This window comes from Trachemys scripta, chromosome 5 (assembly GCF_013100865.1).
Source record: "Trachemys scripta elegans isolate TJP31775 chromosome 5, CAS_Tse_1.0, whole genome shotgun sequence".
In the NCBI taxonomy this organism is placed as follows: domain Eukaryota; kingdom Metazoa; phylum Chordata; order Testudines; family Emydidae; genus Trachemys; species Trachemys scripta.
Genome location: NC_048302.1, coordinates 116,953,140 through 116,973,721, shown reverse-complemented (window position 1 = coordinate 116,973,721; position 20,582 = coordinate 116,953,140). Strand labels below are relative to the sequence as shown.

At 45.4% G+C, this 20,582-nt stretch overlaps 1 protein-coding gene across 3 annotated transcripts in view; it reads right to left on the bottom strand.

Moving 5' to 3' along the window:
* Positions 1-20,582, bottom strand: part of SORCS2 (sortilin related VPS10 domain containing receptor 2) — an 810,911-nt gene that overhangs the window by 96,532 nt on the left and 693,797 nt on the right. For all 3 annotated transcript variants that reach the window (XM_034770959.1, XM_034770960.1, XM_034770962.1), the window contains 2 exons: positions 19,490-19,579; positions 669-848 (listed from right to left, as the gene is read on the bottom strand). In XM_034770959.1, the coding sequence (XP_034626850.1) occupies positions 669-848; positions 19,490-19,579 (270 nt within the window). The remainder of the gene's footprint in view (positions 1-668; positions 849-19,489; positions 19,580-20,582) is intronic.

The following is a 20,582-nucleotide window of genomic DNA, read 5'->3' as shown; positions in this document are numbered from 1 at the left end:
CTAATGTTGTTGGCTCTTCATTTGTCTAGGTCAACATGTAAAGACCCAGTACTAGGCTCATACAACTGCTATTTTCTGAGACCCTATTGGCTAAAAGGCTTCCTGGTTAAAAAAAAAAAAAAGTATGTAAGCAAAACTCAATGAATGGACTTACACAGTATCTGATAATTACATTCATTGGCTTCTCAGACAAAGCAGCTAGCATCTGAAATGCCGACAAATTGTAAAACAAATGTAAGGCAAAAAGAGTATTGTTGTATTGCCTAGAAGCTAAATTTGGTTACATAAGGCAGTTTCATAGCTGTTTATATTCCTCTTTTCACAATAAACTAGTGCTAACTGAATCTTACTGCTTGACTCTTCAGTACTTGAAATAACACCAGACCCCATATTTTAAGAAAGTGAAAAATACTAAACTTGTTCCTGCACATCCTTGGACTTAAGAAACTGTGTATTTATAAAACAACCAACTCTTTAGGAAGAAGAGGAGAGAGAGGGAGAATTAGAGTAATAAAGTACTCCCTTCTCATTACTCTAGAAAACTGGGGAGAATGTTATCACTATCAAATTAACTACATTCATAATTAGAGTTGCTGATAACATAAAGTAGGAGAGACAATGGAAGAGACAGAAAGCAACAAAGTTCTAATATTTGCACAGCACCCTACCTCCAGGATATCTATCAGGACATTCTCTTCTGGCTGCTTAGTGCTCCTGACATTTTCTAGTAAAATGGAGTAGTATACACCCTGTGGGTCAGATTGGTACAGGTTGTACGTGTCTGTCTGGTACCATTCTTGAACAGCCACAAATACTTGGTTTTCATCTGTACTGATAATCTGTAAATCCTGCAGAAAAAGAAATAAGATACAAGATTAATCATAATGGGCAATTAAAAAAAAGATACTATCTTGCCTACCTGACAGAAAACAAACTGGTCATGAGAGTCAAGTGCCAGAGAAAAGAGATACACCTTAAAGATCCCCGACTATGAGCTCTCTCATCCTAGGTACTAGGAAAGCTACTATATCCTATCTGAGTAAAGATTATGGGATACAGAATTTTCACCTAGAATTTGGAATCCAAACCACTTATTAATGCAGGAGGAGGTGCTTTTGTTTCTTGTTGGAAATGGGCTAGAGTTCTTAAACCAATGACTAATCAACAGGTTTCTGCACCACAAAACCTCCACCAATATGCACATTTGCAGCAGAGATGCCTAAGACTGAGGGGACACAGAATGTGAATTACTCTCACAAGACAGACAAAAGTCCATGAAATCTCCTTAAGATCTAAAATAGGATGAGAGGCAACCACCAATTAGGACAGAGATATATTACAAAGAGACCCAGAGAATAAGAAACAAACTCTTTGTGGCAGAGACCATGTCTTTCTATGTGTTTGCAGAGCACTGAGCGCAGCAGGGCCACTGAGTGTTATTGTAATATAAATATTAAATAATAACAACAACATTCTGCATACATTCCTCAATAATTTCATGCTTGGCTTATTGCAATAGCCTCTTTGCTGGACTCCTTGTTTCCTCTCTCCATCCTCTGCAGGGAAAAATGCAGGCTAATACATCTTGGGGAAAATAGTCCAATACACAACTATTCAATCAGAGGAAGAAATCAGGAAGTAGCAATGCTGAAATATACAGTAATAGCGGACAGAAAATTGGACCTGTGTTTGCAATAGGATATGGCAGCAAAAAGGCCAATGCAATTTTGGGCTGCATACATAGAAGCATCATATCAAGGGAGAGAGATTATTACCCCTTTCTATGAACTTGATTGCAATAACACCGGGCATATTGTATTCAGTTCTGGTCACCTTATTAATGGAGAAATACTGACAAACTAGAAGGAATTCAGAGAAGCGCTTCCAAAAATAGATAGGTGGCAGGAGGGAATGATCTGAGTAAATATGTAACAAACACCTTTATTACATTTCTATTTCTTTACATAGAAGTAACAAGAGTTGACTAGGTGCAGAAAAAGAGGTGACTATATATAGGAATGGTTACACTGCACAGCAAGCACCTCTTTGGAAGGTATATATAATGAAAAGCTACACAAAAACATTTTTGTATATAAAAGGAGTTAACCTCGATGTCTCATTGAATCAAATTCACCACTCCAGGCTATTTTTATAAATGTCATTGATACATCTGCCAAAACAAATGAACCTGTGGGAAAGGTCTCTGTTGTAGATAAAATCTCCCACATGTGGTTGATCTCAAGGCCATTCTCCAAAGCCCAATTAAAACTTTGTATTGAATCAGAAGTAGATTTTTATTTTTTGTTAGCATCCCATTAATGGAACTCTACTGTCTTAAATTGCCAGCACCATTCATAAATAAGCAAGAGGATGGGTATGCAACATCTGGTAGTTCACCATAACCCATGACGAACATCATATGTGCCTTCCCTGACACAGCCTGAGAACAGTTATGCTGCGAATCCAATTAACAAGGATGGAGGGGGAGGAGAAATAAATTACTAAAGAGTATAGGAATAAAGAGTTTGAAAGGGTATCCATTAGTGAAAAGTTCTAAAAAACCCTTAAATTGTTATCATAGCTCTTAGCAGCCCTTCAGCAGAAGTCTTAAGAGCATTATTATAGTAAAATGTTTATAATGTGTCATAAACATACACAATGCTTTATAGGACACAGATAAGACATGTTCCTTTCCCCAAGTGATTAGAATCTAAATAAAGTGAGAAAAGCAAATGCAGGATGAAACATAGGTCAAGAGTGCAAAAGAGGGTGCCCCTGAGCGCTACTATTGATCAGAATGTGGGAGGAGGGATTACTTAGAGATGTGGGGTTTACACATGAATTTAAAGGAGAAAAGATAAAGCAATTTTCAGATAAGCTGTGAGACCAGACACAGGGGGAACAAAGCTGAGAATGGGAGATGTGGCTAATCTGATTCTCATCTCACTTGCATCAGTTTTACCCTGATGTAGCTATATTGACATCCATGAAGTTACTCCTGATTTGCACTGATGTAAATAAGAGAAGAATCCAACACTAAGGAGAAAATGCAAGAGGATTAGGAAGAGGTATGTGAAAGCCGAGAAGTAGGTGTATGCAAGAATAGATGCGATTTTCTGTCTGAAGATGAAGCATTTGAATTTTATGTGTTAGGAGATGGGAAGTCAATGGAAGTTCAGGAGGAGTTAACATGATTGGAGAAGTGAGAGAAGAAGATGACTTTGGGTACGTCTATACTTACCTCCGGGTCTGGTGGTAAGCAATCAATCTTCTGGGATCGATCCCGGAAGTGCTTGCCGTCGACGCTGGTACTCCTGCTCGGTGAGAGGAGTATGCGGAGTCGACGGGGGAGCCTGCCTGCCGCGTGTGGACCCGCGGTAAGTTCGAACTAAGATAGTTTGACTTCAGCTACGTGAATAATGTAGCTGAAGTTGCGTATCTTAGTTCGAAGTGGGGGGTTAGTGTGGACCAGCCCTTTAACATAGGATTTTTGGATAGACCGGCAGGGGACAGCTGGAAGGCAAGAAGGCCAGACTGGAGGAGTTTATACTAATTAATATGTTTCACTAACTCTTCTCTTCCAATTGCAACTATCAATAGTAAGAAAGTGGAGTGTGTACTCATCCTGTTCAAGATGCCAGTCGCTACTTTTTATGTGTCTGGCAGGAATCAGAATGCTGGTATTAACAGGGGGTAACCAAATCTGCCTTTCACCCCTAGGCATAGTCTGTTCCATTCAGGTTTTACACTGCAGATTTTTATTTTTCGGTTCAGGATTACTGATATCTTTTCACCATAATCTATTTCAATATATTTCCCCAAGCATTTACAACCCATTACTTGGTTATACTGCCTTCCAACAGTCCTGAGGAACATCATCTGGACAAATGTTGCTGATATAACTCTGAGGAAATTAACTGAATTAAGGAAAGATGCAAGTTTTGTACCTGGTTTTAAAACATCTTTTAAACTTCTCAATGGTACATGGGTTGTGCAAAGCAAGCTAAAAGAAAGTTACAAACAATCCCCCCTCCTGTTCCCTTTCCTTGCTCATATTACCATCTTCCACCATTAGAGCTAAGCTGGAGAAATGGTCATCAAGGATAAAAGCTTAACAGACTTAGGTCTCAGTTTTGTAAGGTGCTAAGCACTCTCAGTTCCAATTGACTACAATGGGTGCTCAGCACTTCACAGGGGACATTTAGCACTTTACAAGACTGGGCTCTTAGCAAATGTTGCTAGGCAGGACTTCCTGTTGGTAGGAAAAAGTTTAACTGGTAAGATAGTGTGTGTGAGAGAAAATATCTTGTTCCAAAGAAGGCAATTTTTATTGCTATATCTAATTCATTGCCTGCAGCCACACTATGTCACACTGTGATCTCAGCAGATCCTGTAAACTATGCATTCATTCTTCCCTTCTGCAGGCTATTCAAAGCCATGCTGCTCTCTTAATTTGCCATTAACCTTCCTACCTGCACATTATTTATTTGATTTCATTGGCTCATGGCCATTCAGCTGACTTTAAAAGTCCTCAAGAACCTGGAATCCTTCTACTGTCTGAAGTCAGGTTTTGGTGTACTCTAGCACATTTGCTGTGCTCATGTAACATTTGACCGCTAGTACTTTCATTTCCATATTTAAATTATAGAGTTGCACATTTGGGCCCCCTGTGGCAGAACTGATCTTCCTTGCAGCGAAAATGATCTTCCCTGCTTGCTTCTCCAACCATGTCATCCCCTCTAATGGAATTTCTCCACTGGCTTCCGATCTTGCACATCATTTTCACTCCTGCTCTCATCAGTACTTGCAACACCTTTGTTCCATCATTCAATCCCGCCTCACACTCCATTCAGCTCCTTCTCCTGAGATCATCCTCATGCCTTCTTTCATGTGACCTCATGCCTGGAATGCCCCATTCACTATGCCAAGTGCCATCCTCTCCTTCCCTGAAATAGCTCCTCAAAGCTCTCTTCTTCCCCCAAAGGTAACCCATGTCAGAAAAGATCATCCAGGTCACCTCACTGTATTGCCTCTGTTTTATTTTACTTTTTTAGGTTGCAAGCTCTCTGAGGCAGGGACCATGTCTCCCTATGTGCTTTGTACAACACTGAGCACGCGCTAAATAATAGTAATATAGTTCAGGCTCCTCCTCCACACTTATAAGGCTTTCATCATGCCTCCCTGTCTACATCTCAACCCTTGTTTCCTCTGACCCCTCTCTTGTGCGCTATGTTTTGCCAAATAATCCTGTCATACCCTCCCCTTCATCATCATCTTTCTCACTCATGACTAGAGCTGTGCAAATCTAAAAACTGGAAAAAATATTTTGGGTTGACTGGAAAAAAAAATCTAATTTTTCAGTGAACCCCAAAGTAAAAAAAAATCATTTTGTGTAGAATGAAATATTTTGTTTGACCAGACACTAAACATTTTGTTTTGATTTTTTAAAATAAATTTTATATTTTTTAAAATAAAACTGAAGTAAATTTTGAAACAAAACGTTATTTTGAAGAGAGAAATTTAAATGCTTTGTTTCAAAAATGTCAAAAGGAAACATTTTGATTTTTTTCTGCGCCGCCCCGCCAAAACAATTTGGCAAAATCTATACAAATTCACAAAATGTTTCAGTCAACCTGAATCTTAATTTTTTGGTGATAAAAAGTTTTGGTCAAAAAATTCATTTAGCTCTATTCATGACTCTACCATAATATCAGGTGATTGGGGGGAGGGATATCTCAGTGGTTTGAGCATTGTGAGTTCAGTCCTTGAGGGGGCCACTTAGGGATCTGGGGCAAAATCAGTAGTTGGTCCTGCTAATGAAGGCAGGAGACTGGACTCAATGACCTTTCAAGGTCCCTTCCAGTTCTAGGAGATAGGATATCTCCATTAATTTATTTATTTATTTTATTTTGAAACCTCATATTCCCTGTGTTCACACTGAAATCAATGGGACTGCACAGGGGTCAGCTCTAAGGGTATTTGGGGTGTAACGTAGCTCCTCATAGTAAAACTGGCCATAAAGTGCTGTAAAATGCAGAGAGTAAACAATTAGTTGCACTTTAAAAAAAAAGAAGAGTTTCTTCCATTTTGAAAGATTCTAGTGGTTTGAGAGATGTTCCACTCATTTATAATGGGGAATACCAACGGAAACAGCAATATCTTTCAAAATGAAAGGAACCTTTTAAGCACAAGCACTGTAACTTCTTTCAGTTAGGCCTGGTCTACACTAGGAGGTTATGTCGAATTTAGCAGCGTTAACTCTAATTAACCCTGCACCCGTCCACACAACGAAGCTATTTATTTTGACATAGAGGTCTCTTTAAATCAATTTCTGTACTCCTCCCCGACGAGGGGAGTAGCGCTAAATTCGACATGGCCATGTCGAATTAGGGTTAGTTTGGACGGAATTCGACGCTAATAGCTCCGGGAGCTATCCCACAGTGCACCACTCTGTTGACGCTCTGGACAGCAGTCCGAGCTCGGATGCTCTGACCAGCCACACAGGAAAAGCCCCGGGAAAATTTGAATTCCTTCTCCTGTCTGGCCAGTTTGAATCTCATTTCCTGTTTGGACATCGTGGCGAGCTCAGCAGCACTGGCAACGATGCAGAGCTCTCCAGCAGAGGTGACCATGCAATCACAGAATAGAAAGAGGGCCCCAGCATGGACTGATCGGGAAGTCTTGGATCTGATCGCTGTGTGGGGCGATGAGTCCGTGCTTTCGGAGTTGCGATCAAAAAGACAGATGCAAAGATCTATGAGAAGATCTCAAAAGCCATGACGGAGAGAGGATACAGCCGGGATGCAACACAGTGCCGTGTGAAAATCAAGGAGCTGAAACAAGCACACCAGAAGACAAAGAGTCAAACGGACACTCCGGATCCCAGCCCCCAAGCACTCAATGTGAAGACAGAAAATTCGACCTTGTACTGAGTGCACATGTGATAGGTACTGTGCATGGTCTTGTTCACAGAGAAAGACTATATTCATTGTTTGCAAAAATGTATCTTTTTGAGGAATTCACTCTCTTTTTCCCATCCCACAGCTGCGAGTGTCTCCTGAGCTACCCTGGCATCCCCCTCCCAGAGGCTGGCACAGATCAGGCGGTGAAAGAAAAGGACACGGGACGAGATGTTCTCAGAACTTATGGTCTGTTCCCAAGCCGAGGCGGCACAGCAGACCCAGTGGAGGGAGAACATGTCACAATACCAGCGATCACACAGCGAACAGGAGGACAGGTGGTGGCAGGAAGACCAGCAGGCGACTCAAATGCTGCTTGGACTAATGAGGGAGCAAACGGACATGCTCCGGCATCTTGTAGATGTTCTGCAGGACCGGAGGCAGGAGGACAGAGCCCCGCTGCATTCTATCACTAACCACCCTCCCCCTCCACAAAGTCCACCCCCCCATCCAAAGTCCCAAGAAGGAGGGGCGGCAGGGGCCGTGAAAACAGTCACTCCACCCCTGCAGACTGCTCAAGTAACAGAAGGCTCTCATTCCCAAAGATTTGATACATCCTTTCCTTCCCTCCAAATGCACCTCACCCAAGCCCCTGTCCCAGTTTCATCCCCTAACTGTGTAGTTCTTAATAACAAATACGTTTCTGTTAATTACTGTTTCCATCATGTTCTTGTAGAGGACAGTGTGTTTGAAAGGGGAGAAGGGGGTTGGTAATTGGAGAGGACAGTCACCTTTACCAGGGTACAGACACGGGGGCAGGTTCAACAGAAGGTCACACACACAATGCAGTCACTAGGCACACTGGTCAGTCTGAGAGGTGGTTTTCATGGTTCTGTGGGGGGGGCTATATGAGTTTGTGGCGGGGGAGGGTGGTTACAGATCTTATGCAGCGGTCCTTAGCCTCGATGACAGAGCCACGCAGCAGGGGATCTGTAACCACCCTTCCCCGCCACAAAGTCACATAGCCCCCACACACAGAGTCCCGAAAAGGAGGGGTGGCAGGCTCCGTTGAAACAACCAGTCCACCGCTGTGGACCACTCTAGGAGCAGGAGCCTGTCATTCCTCGAGTTTAGAAGCGTCCTTTCCATCACTACACCCGCTCCCCACCACAGTCTGCATCCCAGTTTCAACCCTTTACCGCAAAATCCTTAATAAAGAAAACGGTGTTAATGAACAAAGTTTCATTTATTTTATTTTTAAAGGTGTGTTGGAAGGGGGGGGAAGGGAGTTGGTAACTGGAGAGGATAGTTAACATTAACTGGGTAAAGAAATGGGGGCAGGTTCAGCTTCTGTTTAAAAAAACGTAATAGTCACAGGTTACCCTGGTCATTCTGGAACCTAGCTTTCAAAGCTTCCCGGATGCACAGCGCATTCCGCTGGGCTCTTCTAATCGCCCGGCTGTCTGACAGGGCGTAATCAGCAGCTAGGCGATTTGCCTCAACCTCCCACCCCGCCATAAACATCTCCCCTTTGCTCTCACAGAGATTGTGGAGCACACAGCAAGCTACAATAACAATGGGGATATTGATTTCGCTGAGATCAGAGCGAGTCAGTAAGCTTCTCCATCTCCCCTTCAGATGTCCAAAGGCACACTCCACCACCATTCTGCACTTGCTCAGCCGGTAGTTGAAGAGTTCTTTTTCACTGTCCAGGGCGCCTGTATAGGGCTTCATGAGCCAGGGCATTAGCGGGTAGGCTGGGTCCCCGAGGATCACTATAGGCCTCTCCACATCCCCAACAGTTATTTTGTGGTCTGGGAAGTAAATACCTTCCTGCAGCCGTCTAAACAGACCAGAGTTCCTGAAAACGCGAGCGTCATGAACCTTGCCTGGCCATCCGACGTTGGTGTTGGTAAAACGTCCCCTATGGTCCACCAGTACTTGCATCACCATTGAAAAGTAGCCCTTTCGGTTAATGTACTGGCTGGCCTGGTGGTCCGGTCCCAGGATAGGGATGTGAGTTCCATCTATAGCCCCACCGCAGTTTGGGAATCCCATCGCAGCGAAGCCATCTATGATCACCTGCACGTTTCCCAGGGTCACTACCTTTGAGAGCAGTAGCTCAACGATTGCATTGGCTACTTGCATCACAGCAACCCCCACGGTAGATTTGCCCACTCCAAATTGATTCACAACTGACCAGTAGCTGTCTGGTGTTGCAAGCTTCCAGAGGGCTATGGCCACTCGCTTCTGGACAGTCAGGGCTGCTCGCATCCGGGTGTCCTTGCGCTTCAGGGCAGGGGACAGCAACTCACAAAGTTCCAGGAAAGTTCCCTTACACATCCGAAAGTTTCGAAGCCACTGTTATTCATCCCAGACCTGCAGCACTATGCGGTCCCACCAGTCCGTGCTTGTTTCCCAGGTCCAGAATCGCCGTTCCACAGCATCAACATGACCCATTGCCACCATGATGTCCACGGCGCAGGGTCCCGTGCTTTGTGAGAGGTCTGTGCCCCTCTCAGACTTAATGTCCTCACCGCGCTACTGTAGCCTCCTTGCCCGATTTCTCAGCATCTGCCTCTGGAAAAGGTGGATGATAAGGCGCGAGGTGTTGACAATGGCCATAACTGCAGCGATGATCGCAGCGGGCTCCATGCTCACGGTGCTGTGGCATCCGCGCTGTCAATCACCAGAAAAGTGCACGAACTGATTGCCCGCCGGCGCTTTCACGGAGGGAGGGCAGGAGTGAGGGTTGACGACAGTTACCCAAAACCACCCTCGACACATTTTTTGCCCCAGCAGGCGTTGAGGGCTCGACCCAGAATTCCAGTGGGCAGGGGGACTGCGGGAACTGTGGGATAGCTACCCACAGTGCACCGCTTCCAATGTCGACACTTGCTCCGTTAGTGTGGACTCACAAAGTCGAATTACTGTCCTTAGTGTGGATACACACGTTCGACTTTGTAATATCGGTTCCAAAAATTCGCTTTAAGTAAAATCGAACTACTCTCGTAGTGTAGACATACCCTTAGAGTGATTTTAGGTGTTACTTTTGAGTACAGAGGTACAGAGGATAAAATTTGCAGACAGAAAGGTGAATTTCAGATTGATGGTGTTTAATCTTGTACACTTGCACAGGTGATTGGCATTAGGGTGCTGAATCGGAATTAATTAACATAGAACTCCTTACAAAATCCTTCTAGTGATCAAAGGCTCGCCAGGCTAAACATGCCGTGATTAAACATGGGGTGTAGCAAACCTGACAGCTATGCAAGCATGCCATTCCTGACCCCTTGTGGTGACTTCTGAGCTAGACTCCTTTTCCTGTATCTGACAGCTACACCAGAAAAAGCAAACACTCAAATTAGCACAGAGCTGGAGGTAACGCAGGAAGTGGTTACATTTACATTTACAATATACTGGGCCCAGTCCTTCAAAGTGCCATCAATTCTCATGGACATCAATGTGTTCAGCACCTGTCAGGAAGTTCTTAGCAGCTGTCTCAATCAGGTGCATTAAATCATTTGAATGAAATTGACGTGTATGTCATTTCTACACAATTGTGTGTGTTCTTTCAGGGAACAATAAACATCCATCAAGGAACATGTGCAAGAACTTTTCCAGATTCACATAGCAGAAATCTAATCTCTACAATTTCCTAACAAATGTCCACAATGCTCTATTAATTTTTTACTTTCTGCCTATAGTGAGGTACCAAAGTGAGGTACCTCTGTGGACCTTTTCCAAAAGTCTTCTGCTTTCAGTGCTAGTGAGAAACTTCACTGATAGCATTTGTATAGAGTTAAGGCAGAAGAAAATCATGGATCATTTTCAATACTAGTTAAACCTGGCTTCCTACCATGGAAAAATGTACACGCCCCTATCCAAAAATCAGATCTGGTACAGAAGGCAAAGGGGGAGAGGTTGTTTTGTTGTTGTTGTTGTTTTTTAATCTAGCCTTATGTCATGCATATTCAGTACTCGATACCTCAGTATAATATTTTTCAATCAATACCTTCATCCTGGTTTATAATGATGATTAAATCTCCTAACACCTCTGTGATAAGTAGATATCATTACACCCATTTTTCAGCTAGAAAAGTACAGGGGCAGAGCGGAGGATGATCAAGATCACAGAGTAAGCCAATGTTGTACTATACAGGCAGTGTGTGTTAACAGAATTATGAAATGGAGAATTTCATGGAGAAGAGGGCAAATGCTGGAATAGCTGCTATTGCCACAGTCACCTCTATTTCCTCTGCTGCAGCTGAGCAACCCCTGTCATCCAAGACACGATACCCAGGGCCATGCCCAAGCCAAGAAAGAAAGGCAATACTATTGGCCAGAAAGCATTGGTAGAAAAGATAATTGATAGTTGCAGTCTGCTTTCAGAGCAGGGAGAAATGACCGTGTGAAGTGCAAACACCATGCACATGCACAGCACGACAATGTAATCCGATCATGTAGTCAAAATTGAACCAGTGTTGCCAACTCTCGTGATTTTATTGCAAGCCTCGGAATATTTCTTGTTTTTACTTCATGTGCCAGATCCTGGAGGCATGCGATTAGGCGATAACCTCAGCTTGCTTTTAAAAATGAAGTGAATTCCTAGCCCTCACTGTTAAAGCTGGAAAATGTGACCCTACTGCACCTTAAAGGCACTGACACTGGAAGGCAAATATAAAGAACTCAACATTTGTTATTTTTAAAAAATCTCATGTTTTTTAAGCAAATGTCATGATTTTTAGGGGCCTGATTCATGATTTGGAATGGCAATACTGAAACTAGGCAACAAATTACACTGAATCCAAAGGTCTTACAGGAATAGATGTGAATACCCAAAGCTCCTAGAGACAAAGTGGCTAGGACTTATGTTCCCACCATCCCCATGCGCTCCCTTCAATCTCTGGGAGTGAGATCAACATAACTAACCACCCCCGAAAAGCTTCAGGCTGTCCTAGTGCAGTGGTGTGAAAACAGGGAACAGGAACTGTTTCCTGGGTCCACCTAAAAATGTTAATGCTGGTTCTGCTTGTTAACATTTCTAGCTACGTCAGAGGCTGAGATTGAGGAGACTGCTGTTTACGCAGGAAATTGCCACACCCAGGGTGTGCCTGCCATTGCTGTGGCACATCCTAAAAGGGAAACTCCCCTCCTTCATCCCTCACTAGTGTATACGTGGGATGCACCACATAGTCCCTGCACCACTTCCTCACCAGATCCTCCAGCAGTGCATGAGGATGACAGAGTGGAAGTCCTGTTACAGCTGCAAACTGCCTCTCTCCCCACCAGAGCCCGCCATCCAGCTTCTGCTCAGAATTTGAATAGTTGGTACTTGAAGGGAGCTTGGAGTCCATTCCCCTCCCTGACCCCCAATCACCCAATGGAAACAATGGGGGTCCAATGCCGAGCCTCTACACACATGCACTAGCCAGGCAAGTCCCAGGGAACCTCACTGCTCAGCTCACCAAACTCCCTGTAGCCAGAGGCCTCCTATCGCTACTATCAGAAAAGGCTGCAGAACATCTTCCTGCTGCTACTACTGCTGTAAGGAACAGCCACTAAGGAGTGGAGCCACCTAGGGAAGCCTCCAAGAGGTGCTGGGAAGAGGGAGCATAATGGATCAAGAAATATGGGAATAAAAGGGCTGATGGACTATATGGGAAACGCTATTAGGGTTACCATACGTCCGGATTTTCCCGGACATGTCCGGCTTTTGGGGGCTCAAATCCCCGTCCGGGGGGAAATCCCCAAAAGCCGGGCATGTCCGGGAAAATCGGGAGGGCTCGGTGGTGCTCGGCCGGGGCCGGCGGTGTGGGGCCGGGGGCATGGTGCCGGGCTGGGAACCAGGGGCGCAGTGCCGGGCCAGGGTCACAGTGCCGGGCCGGGCGCGGGGCTGGATGGGGAGCCGGGGGCGCGGTGCCGGGCCGGGGTCCGGGCCGGGAGCCGGGCCCGCGGGGCCGGGGAGCTGGTCAGCCGGGCCCGTGGGGAGCCGGGGAGCCGAGCCCGCGGGGAGCCGGGCTGGCGGGGAGCCGGTCAGCCGGGCTGGCGGGGAGCCGGGCCCACGGGGAGCCGGTCAGCCGGGCCGGTGGGGAGCCGGTCAGCCGAGGAGCCGAGCCCGCGGGGAGCCGGTCAGCCGAGGAGCCGAGCCCGCGGGGAGCCGGGCCCGCGGGGAGCCAGGGAGCTGGGGAGCAGGGCCCGCGGGGCGGGGAGCCGGGGGGTGCGCCGGGCCGGCAGTGCTGGGCGGGCCGCGGGTGGTCGGCCGGGGGCCGGGGCCAGCACCCCAGGGCCCGAGCCGACCCAGGCTGGAAACACCGGGGGGCCAGCCTGGGCCGCGCCTCCCCCCACACCCCTCTTACCTGCTTCAGGCTTCCCGCGAATCAAATGTTCGCGGGAAGCAGGGGAGGGGGCGGAGACTTTGGGGAGGGGGCGGGGTTGGGGAGGGGGTGTGGGCGGGGCTGGGGGCGGGGCCGTGGGCCGTGGAGTGTCCTCCATTTGGAGGCACAGAATATGGTAACCCTAAACACTATGGAACTAATGGGACATTGACAGGAAAATGACATTTCAGTCTGGGAGTGTCATATGTATCCCTGACTGATACAGACAAGTTTGGAGCAAGCTCCTCGTTAAAATTCGGAGCACATTACTGAGACTGTTGCATGTGTGGTTTCCTTCAGAGCCACTTAAGAGAAGATCTGGTCTCACTTACATGTATATTTTGTGAGAGGGGGAATCTGCAGATGCACAGTTATATTTTTTGTTGCAATAAAAGCTTTGTGTCAAACAAAATTGTTTAGAGGAGTTTTAACTTTGTTTTCCTAACCCGTATTTTTCTTTAAGCCTTATAGATTTAAGTTTTCATTGACAGAGAAATCTCCAGGTGGTAGCCAAATTAAGAAAATCTCTCTCTCTCTCTCTATTTATTTATTTGGTGAAAAGCATATATATAAGAGCCATGTACCACTTTGAAAAGGTAAAAGAAACAGAGCCATTTCTGAGGCAGTAACAGGTTATTTATTTCCTATTCTCTTTTGCCTTGGTTTCTATTTTGTTATCCATTTGGCAATATAGTACAGATACATAATGCTCAAGTCAAATAATAGACATTTTCATTCACAATATTTCTGCTACATTATCTTTTTAGATCCATGCATTATGCTTTTCTAAATTGCAGTAGGAAATAAAAGAGAATGTTGCTTCTACATTATAAAATGTCTGTATCTAATTATGTTAACTTGGAATGAATGAATGCAGGAAAAGCTTGCAACACTAGCAGCCTATAAAGAGATATTACCGCCACTGAGGGTTATTTACCAAGGTGAGAAGTGGGTTAGAGTTATGAGACTCTTCCATGCAACAATAAAACTAACACAGCTGACAGAAAATCACTTCATACCCTCAGAGTTTTTGTTAACCTATTCTGATTACTAATGGGTCTTACAGGCCACAGGGACATGCTGGCCCCCACTTCCCGCAGCTCCCATTGGCTGGGAACAACGAACCGCAGCCACTGGGAGCTGCGGGTGGCCGTGCCTGCGGATGGTCAATGTAAATAAACTGTTTCGCGACCCACAGGCCACAGGTTGCCCACCACTGCACTACACAGACTCACTTTCCCAGCCTACCGCACTCTCTGGTTTGCCCACAATTCTCCTTTTTATGTAGGGAACCACTCTGCTCGGTGACATGCATAGAAAGAAGTGGTTCGGGACTATTTAGAAAAACTGGACGTGCACAAGTCCATGGGGCCGGATGCGCTGCATCCGAGGGTGCTAAAGGAGTTGGCAGGTGAGATTACAGAGCCATTAGCCATGATTTTTGAAAACTCATGGCGATCGGGGGAGGTCCCAGATGACTGGAAAAAGGCTAATGTAGTGCATATCTTTAAAAAAGGGAAGGAGGAGGATCCGGGGAACTACAGGCCAGTCAGCCTCACCTCAGTCCCTGGAAAAATCATGGAGCAGGTCCTCAAGGAATCAATTATGAAGCATTTAGAGGAGAGGAAAGTGATCAGGAACAGTCAGCATGGATTCATGAAGGGGAAGTCGTGCCTGACTAACCTAATTGCCTTCTATGATGAGATAACTGGCTCTGTGGATGAGGGGAAAGCAGTGGATGTGTTATTCCTTGACTTTAGCAAAGCTTTTGATACGGTCTCCCACAGTATTCTTGCCGCCAAGTTAAAGAAGTATGGGCTGGATGAATGGACTGTAAGGTGGATAGAAAGCTGGCTAGATCGTCGGGCTCAACGGGTAGTGATCAATGGCTCCATGTCTAGTTGGCAGCTGGTTTCAAGCGGAGTGCCCCAAGGGTCGGTCCTGGGGCCGGTTTTGTTTAATATCTTTATTAATGATCTGGAAGATGGTGTGGACTGCACTCTCAGCAAGTTTGCAGATGACACTAAACTAGGAGGCGTGGTAGATACACTAGAGGGTAGGGATCGGATACAGAGGGACCTAGACAAATTAGAGGATTGGGCCGAAAAAAATCTGATGAGGTTCAACAAGGACAAGTGCAGAGTCCTGCACTTAGGACGGAAGAATCCCATGCACTACTACAGACTAGGGACCGAATGGCTAGGTAGCAGTTCTGCAGAAAAGGACCTAGGGGTCACAGTGGACGAGAAGCTGGATATGAGTCAACAGTGTGCTCTTGTTGCCAAGAAGGCTAACGGCATTTTGGGCTGTATAAGTAGGGGCATTGCCAGCAGATCGAGGAACATGATCGTTCCCCTTTATTCGACATTGGTGAGGCCTCATCTGGAATACTGTGTCCAGTTTTGGGCCCCACACTACAAGAAGGATGTGGAAAAATTGGAAAGAGTCCAGCGGAGGGCAAGAAAAATGATTAGGGGTCTGGAGCACATGACTTATGAGGAGAGGCTGAGGGAACTGGGATTGTTTAGTCTCCAGAAGAGAAGAATGAGGGGTAATTTGATAGCAGCCTTCAACTACCTGAAGGGGGGTTCCAAAGAGGATGGAGCTCGGCTGTTCTCAGTGGTGGCAGATGACAGAACAAGGAGCAATGGTCTCAAGTTGCAGTGGGGGAGGTCCAGGTTGGATATCAGGAAAAACTGTTTCACTAGGAGGGTGGTGAAACACTGGAATGCGTTACCTAGGGAGGTGGTGGAGTCTCCTTCCTTGGAGGTTTTTAAGGCCCGGCTTGACAAAGCCCTGGCTGGGATGATTTAGCTGGGAATTGGTCCTGCTTTGAGCAGGGGGTTGGACTAGATGACCTCTTGAGGTTCCTTCCAACTCTGATATTCTATGATTCTATGATAGGGCTGCAGAGCCCACCTGAGAGAAGACCCTCTGATGCCTCACTTGATTCACCTGAAAAGCAGAAACATACTGTATGTGTACATTACAGCAGCTATAGCGACACAGCTACGGTGCTGCCACTGGTGTGCTGTAGTGTAGCTGCTTCCTACAGCAATGAAAAGGGGTTTTTCTGAGGCAGTTAATCCACCTATTTGAGAGGCAGTCGCTAAATCGATGGAAGAAGAGCTCTGTATAAGTTTGAAAGCCTGTCTCTCTCACCAACGGAAGTTGGTTCAATAAAAGATATTACCTCACCCACCTTGTCTCTCTAAACTCCTGGGGCCAACACAGCTACAGCAACACTACATACTTTTCCAGCTAACACAGCCTTTGTGTTCCTAACTAAGTTATTGACTCTACCCCAAATGAAACAATTAGCATCTAATTTATTTATTCAGTCAAGCCTGGACAATCTAGAACAAAGGACTCAGTATCTAGCACCGAGGTGGGCAAACTACGTGGCCCGCGGGATCCTCCTGCACGGTCCCTGAGTTCCTGGCCTGGGAGGCTACCCCCGGCCCCTCCCCTGTTGTTCCCCCTCCCCCGCAGCCTCAGCTCGCTCCGCCACCGGCGCAATGCTCTGGGCAGCAGGGCTACGAGCCTCCGGGGTAGCGCAGCTGCAGAGCCCAGCCTGAACTGGTGCTCTGTGCTACGCGGTGTCGACAGCGTGGCTGGCTCCAGCTGGGTGGTGTGGCTGTAGTGCCGCCAGCCACTGGTGCTCCAGGCAGCATGGTAAGGGGGCAGGGAACGCGGGGTTGGATAGAGGGCAGAGGAGTTCGGGGTAGTGGTCAGGGGGTGGGAATGTGGATAGGGGTCGGGGCAGTCAGAGGGGAGGGAATAGGGGGGTTGAATGGGGGCAGGAGTCCCCAGGGGGCAGTCAGGAAGGAGGGGGGGTGGATGGGGTGGTGGGGGGCAGTCAGGGGCAGGGGTTCCCAGTGCAGTCAGGGGACAGGGAGAAAGGGTGGTTGGATGGGGCAGGTGTCCCGGAGGGGCCGTCAGGAATGAGAGGAGGGGTTGGATGGGGGGGGAGGGGCGGGGGGCAGTCAGGGGCAGGGGTTCCGGGGGGGGGGAATAGAGGGTGGGGGCCCAGGGTCCAAGTGATCCAGATAGTCCTGTCCTCATCATTATTTATCACTTTGACAATCTTTGTATTATTTTCAAAAAGATTTTATCAGCAATCATTTTATATTTACTTCAAGCCCATTGATTAAAATAACAAATAGCTTCTGGTCTAGTACCAGTCCCTGCAGAACCCCACTACAAACGCCCCCAGTGAATGTTTCTGCTTTAACAACTACTTTTGAGATCAATCAGCCAGTTCTTAATCCATTTAACATGAGCTTTATTGATATTGTACTTCGATGTTTTTTAAACAGAATGTCGTACAGTACCAAGTTGAATGCCTAACAAAAATCTAAATGTGCTAGATCTATGCAGTTACTTTTAGCAACTAAACTTGCAAACTCATCAAAAATGAAATAAGGTTCAACAAAAGAGTGACAAATATCCTTTGGAGCTAAGGATCTTCACTGTGCGTCTGTTTTATTACAATCCACTTTCATGCATTAAAGAAGTCTGTTTCCTGAAATCTTTAAATATATTAAATTTCCTGGAAGCTGATGGAATAATGTTTCACACTTGTCTAGGACCATTTATCCAAAGACCGCAAAACAATTTACAAACACTAATTGGTTAGGCTCACAACACCCTGTTAGGTCAGTATATATTATAGAGGGCAGCAATATATACATTGAGGGGCCACAGGGCTGGTCATGTCCACAAAGCAGCAAACTAGATCTGATAGTGGAGACCCAGCTCCAATGGTGAAGGTTCCAGCACAGGCTTTGAGGGGTAAGAGGAAGAGGCTCCCTGTGCTTTCTTCCCCACCATGTACACCTGCCTGTATTCAAATCCATGTCTGTCAATCAGCATAACTAAAAATGAAAAATAAACACAAGCACAAAGAAATAAAAACAATCAACCAAAGGTTTTGACTGACGCGCTGAGACACTGCAATGTTTCTTGAATTATACAGCAAACCGTGAAGTTTATTTGAGAAATACCGTTTCTGTCAACACTCTCACACTCATTTCTTTCATGTGAAATAAGGCTTAAACTCCGTGACTCTGCAAATGATATAGTTCCCTTTGATTTTTTGCATGTTTAGAAATTTATATTCTTTCTCCTGTTGTTTTCCTAATTACATGTTCACCCAAGAGACCACAAAGGCTACTTGGGACGCTATTCTGAACACTCAAATAAATATTATGTGGATAGGTTTGATATATTTATTTGGCCCTGGCTATGACTTTTTTTAAAAAACAGCTATACCCAGAGAAGAAGAAGGGGGTTCCAGCTTCTTATTCAAACATTATTCTTTATTCTTTCTTATTCTTATTCTTTATTAGTTGCTATGCTGTATATTTAAAATTAAAAAACTACAGGGCACTGCCATATTAAAAAAACTTGGAAGAAAAAGAATCATTCAAACTATTGTTTGCTTTAAAATGAAAGAAAGAAGCAAATTCCATACAGGTTAAACAGTAAGGTAGTGACCGATACAGCCAGAAAATTCAGACATAAAACCTGTCAGTTACTCTTGTACTTAACAAGTCATTCTGCCCAGGGATTGCAGAAGCCTTCCAGCTAGCCATAAATATATGGAGCATACTGTGTGCACTGCAAAGCCTCAATCACATCAGTTAGACTGTATGCAAATAATATATGCCTGTATTTTATTACCAGTGTGCTATGCAAATACAGAAAGCCTTGTCCTTAAAAATATATGTCAGAGTGCAGGAATTCCTCAATTAGCTTTGCCAACCTTGTCACTCTGATGGGACTAGAGAATATCTTTGGATTCTCTGGTGACAGGAAACACACATCAGCTAGTAAAATTCTCTTATACTTCCATTCGTGTTGCTAGCAGAAAGACACCATATGACATTAAACTGTAATTGATTCCTGAAAGATTACTCACTATCACTGCATTACCATTGTATCACTGAAAGTTATTGTGATAACAGATGATAAGTAAGTTAGCCTCTGCTCTTCAGTCCTCTGAGTTACAATGAAAGCCTCTATACTTCAAAGATGCATATTAAGGCAACAAAACAAAAACACACCTCAGGAAGAATTCAGAAATCCTTATGGAAGCAAAAATAAGCAAAATAGTGAGGATTAATAGGCACAGAAGAAGCCTACTCCTGGTCAAAAGGGGAATGAAAACAAAAAAGATAGTGGAAAGAAAAATAAGTTGTGTGCACTTACCTTTGGCAATGCGTATTTTGGTAGCTTCATCTGTATGAAGTCATTTCGACGGTAAGAGACATAATATTTAGTCCAATTTGCTGATGTTGTCTACGCAAAGAAACAAAGGGAATACCAGGATTACTTTGGCACTAAACCCAATCATCCATAAAGGCACAAATAGATTTTTTGTTACAATTTAAACATACATGCAATATTAGTACTGTATTGTATTCATTTCTGTCATTTCCACTATCACAGTATCTGGACATTCCTACAGTACTGGTACTGCAGACTACTGATTAAAGACCAGGCAGAGTTTACTCTCAGCCGATAGGAGGGGGTAGAATGTAGCTATGTGACCCCAGGAACAGACAACAGTCACCAACAACCATAATTTCCTCCCTTGTTCTGGAGAAAGAAGTAATCTGCTACAGGTATAGACTTCTCCTCTGGTGCACCAGCCAGCAGAGGAGGAGAAGTCTTTACCAGTAGCAGATTACCCACAGTCCATCTCCCCACTAGTGTCTCACTCTGTGGGCAGCTCATGCTTCTGCCCTCACAACCTGCTGCATGGACACAGTGGGCAAGAGACTTTCATCCTACAGAGGCAGAGGAGGATATAAACTGGCAGTGAATACTAGTATCTTTTAAAACTTGTTTGTAATGTTGTTACAGCCCTGTTGATCCCAGGATATGAGAGACGAGAAGCTGGATATGAGTCAGCAGTGTGCCCTCGTTGCCAAGAAGGCCAGCGGCATATTGGGCTGTATTAGTAGGAGCATTGCCAGCAGATCGAGGGAAGTGATTATTACCCTCTATTCGGCACTAGTGAGGCCACCCCTGGAGTATAGTGTCCAGTTTTAGTCCCCCCCACTACAGAAGGGATGTGGACAAATTGGAGAGAGTCCAGCGGAGGGCAATGAAAATGAGTAGGGGGCTGGGGCACATGACTTACAAGAAGAGGCTGAGGAAACTGGAGTTTTTAGTCTGCAGAAGAGAAGAGTGGGGGGGGGGGGATTTGATAGCAGCCTTCAACTACCAGAAGGGGGGTTCCAAAGAGGATGGAGCTAGGCTGTTCTCAGTGGTGGCAGATGACAGAACAAGGAGCAAT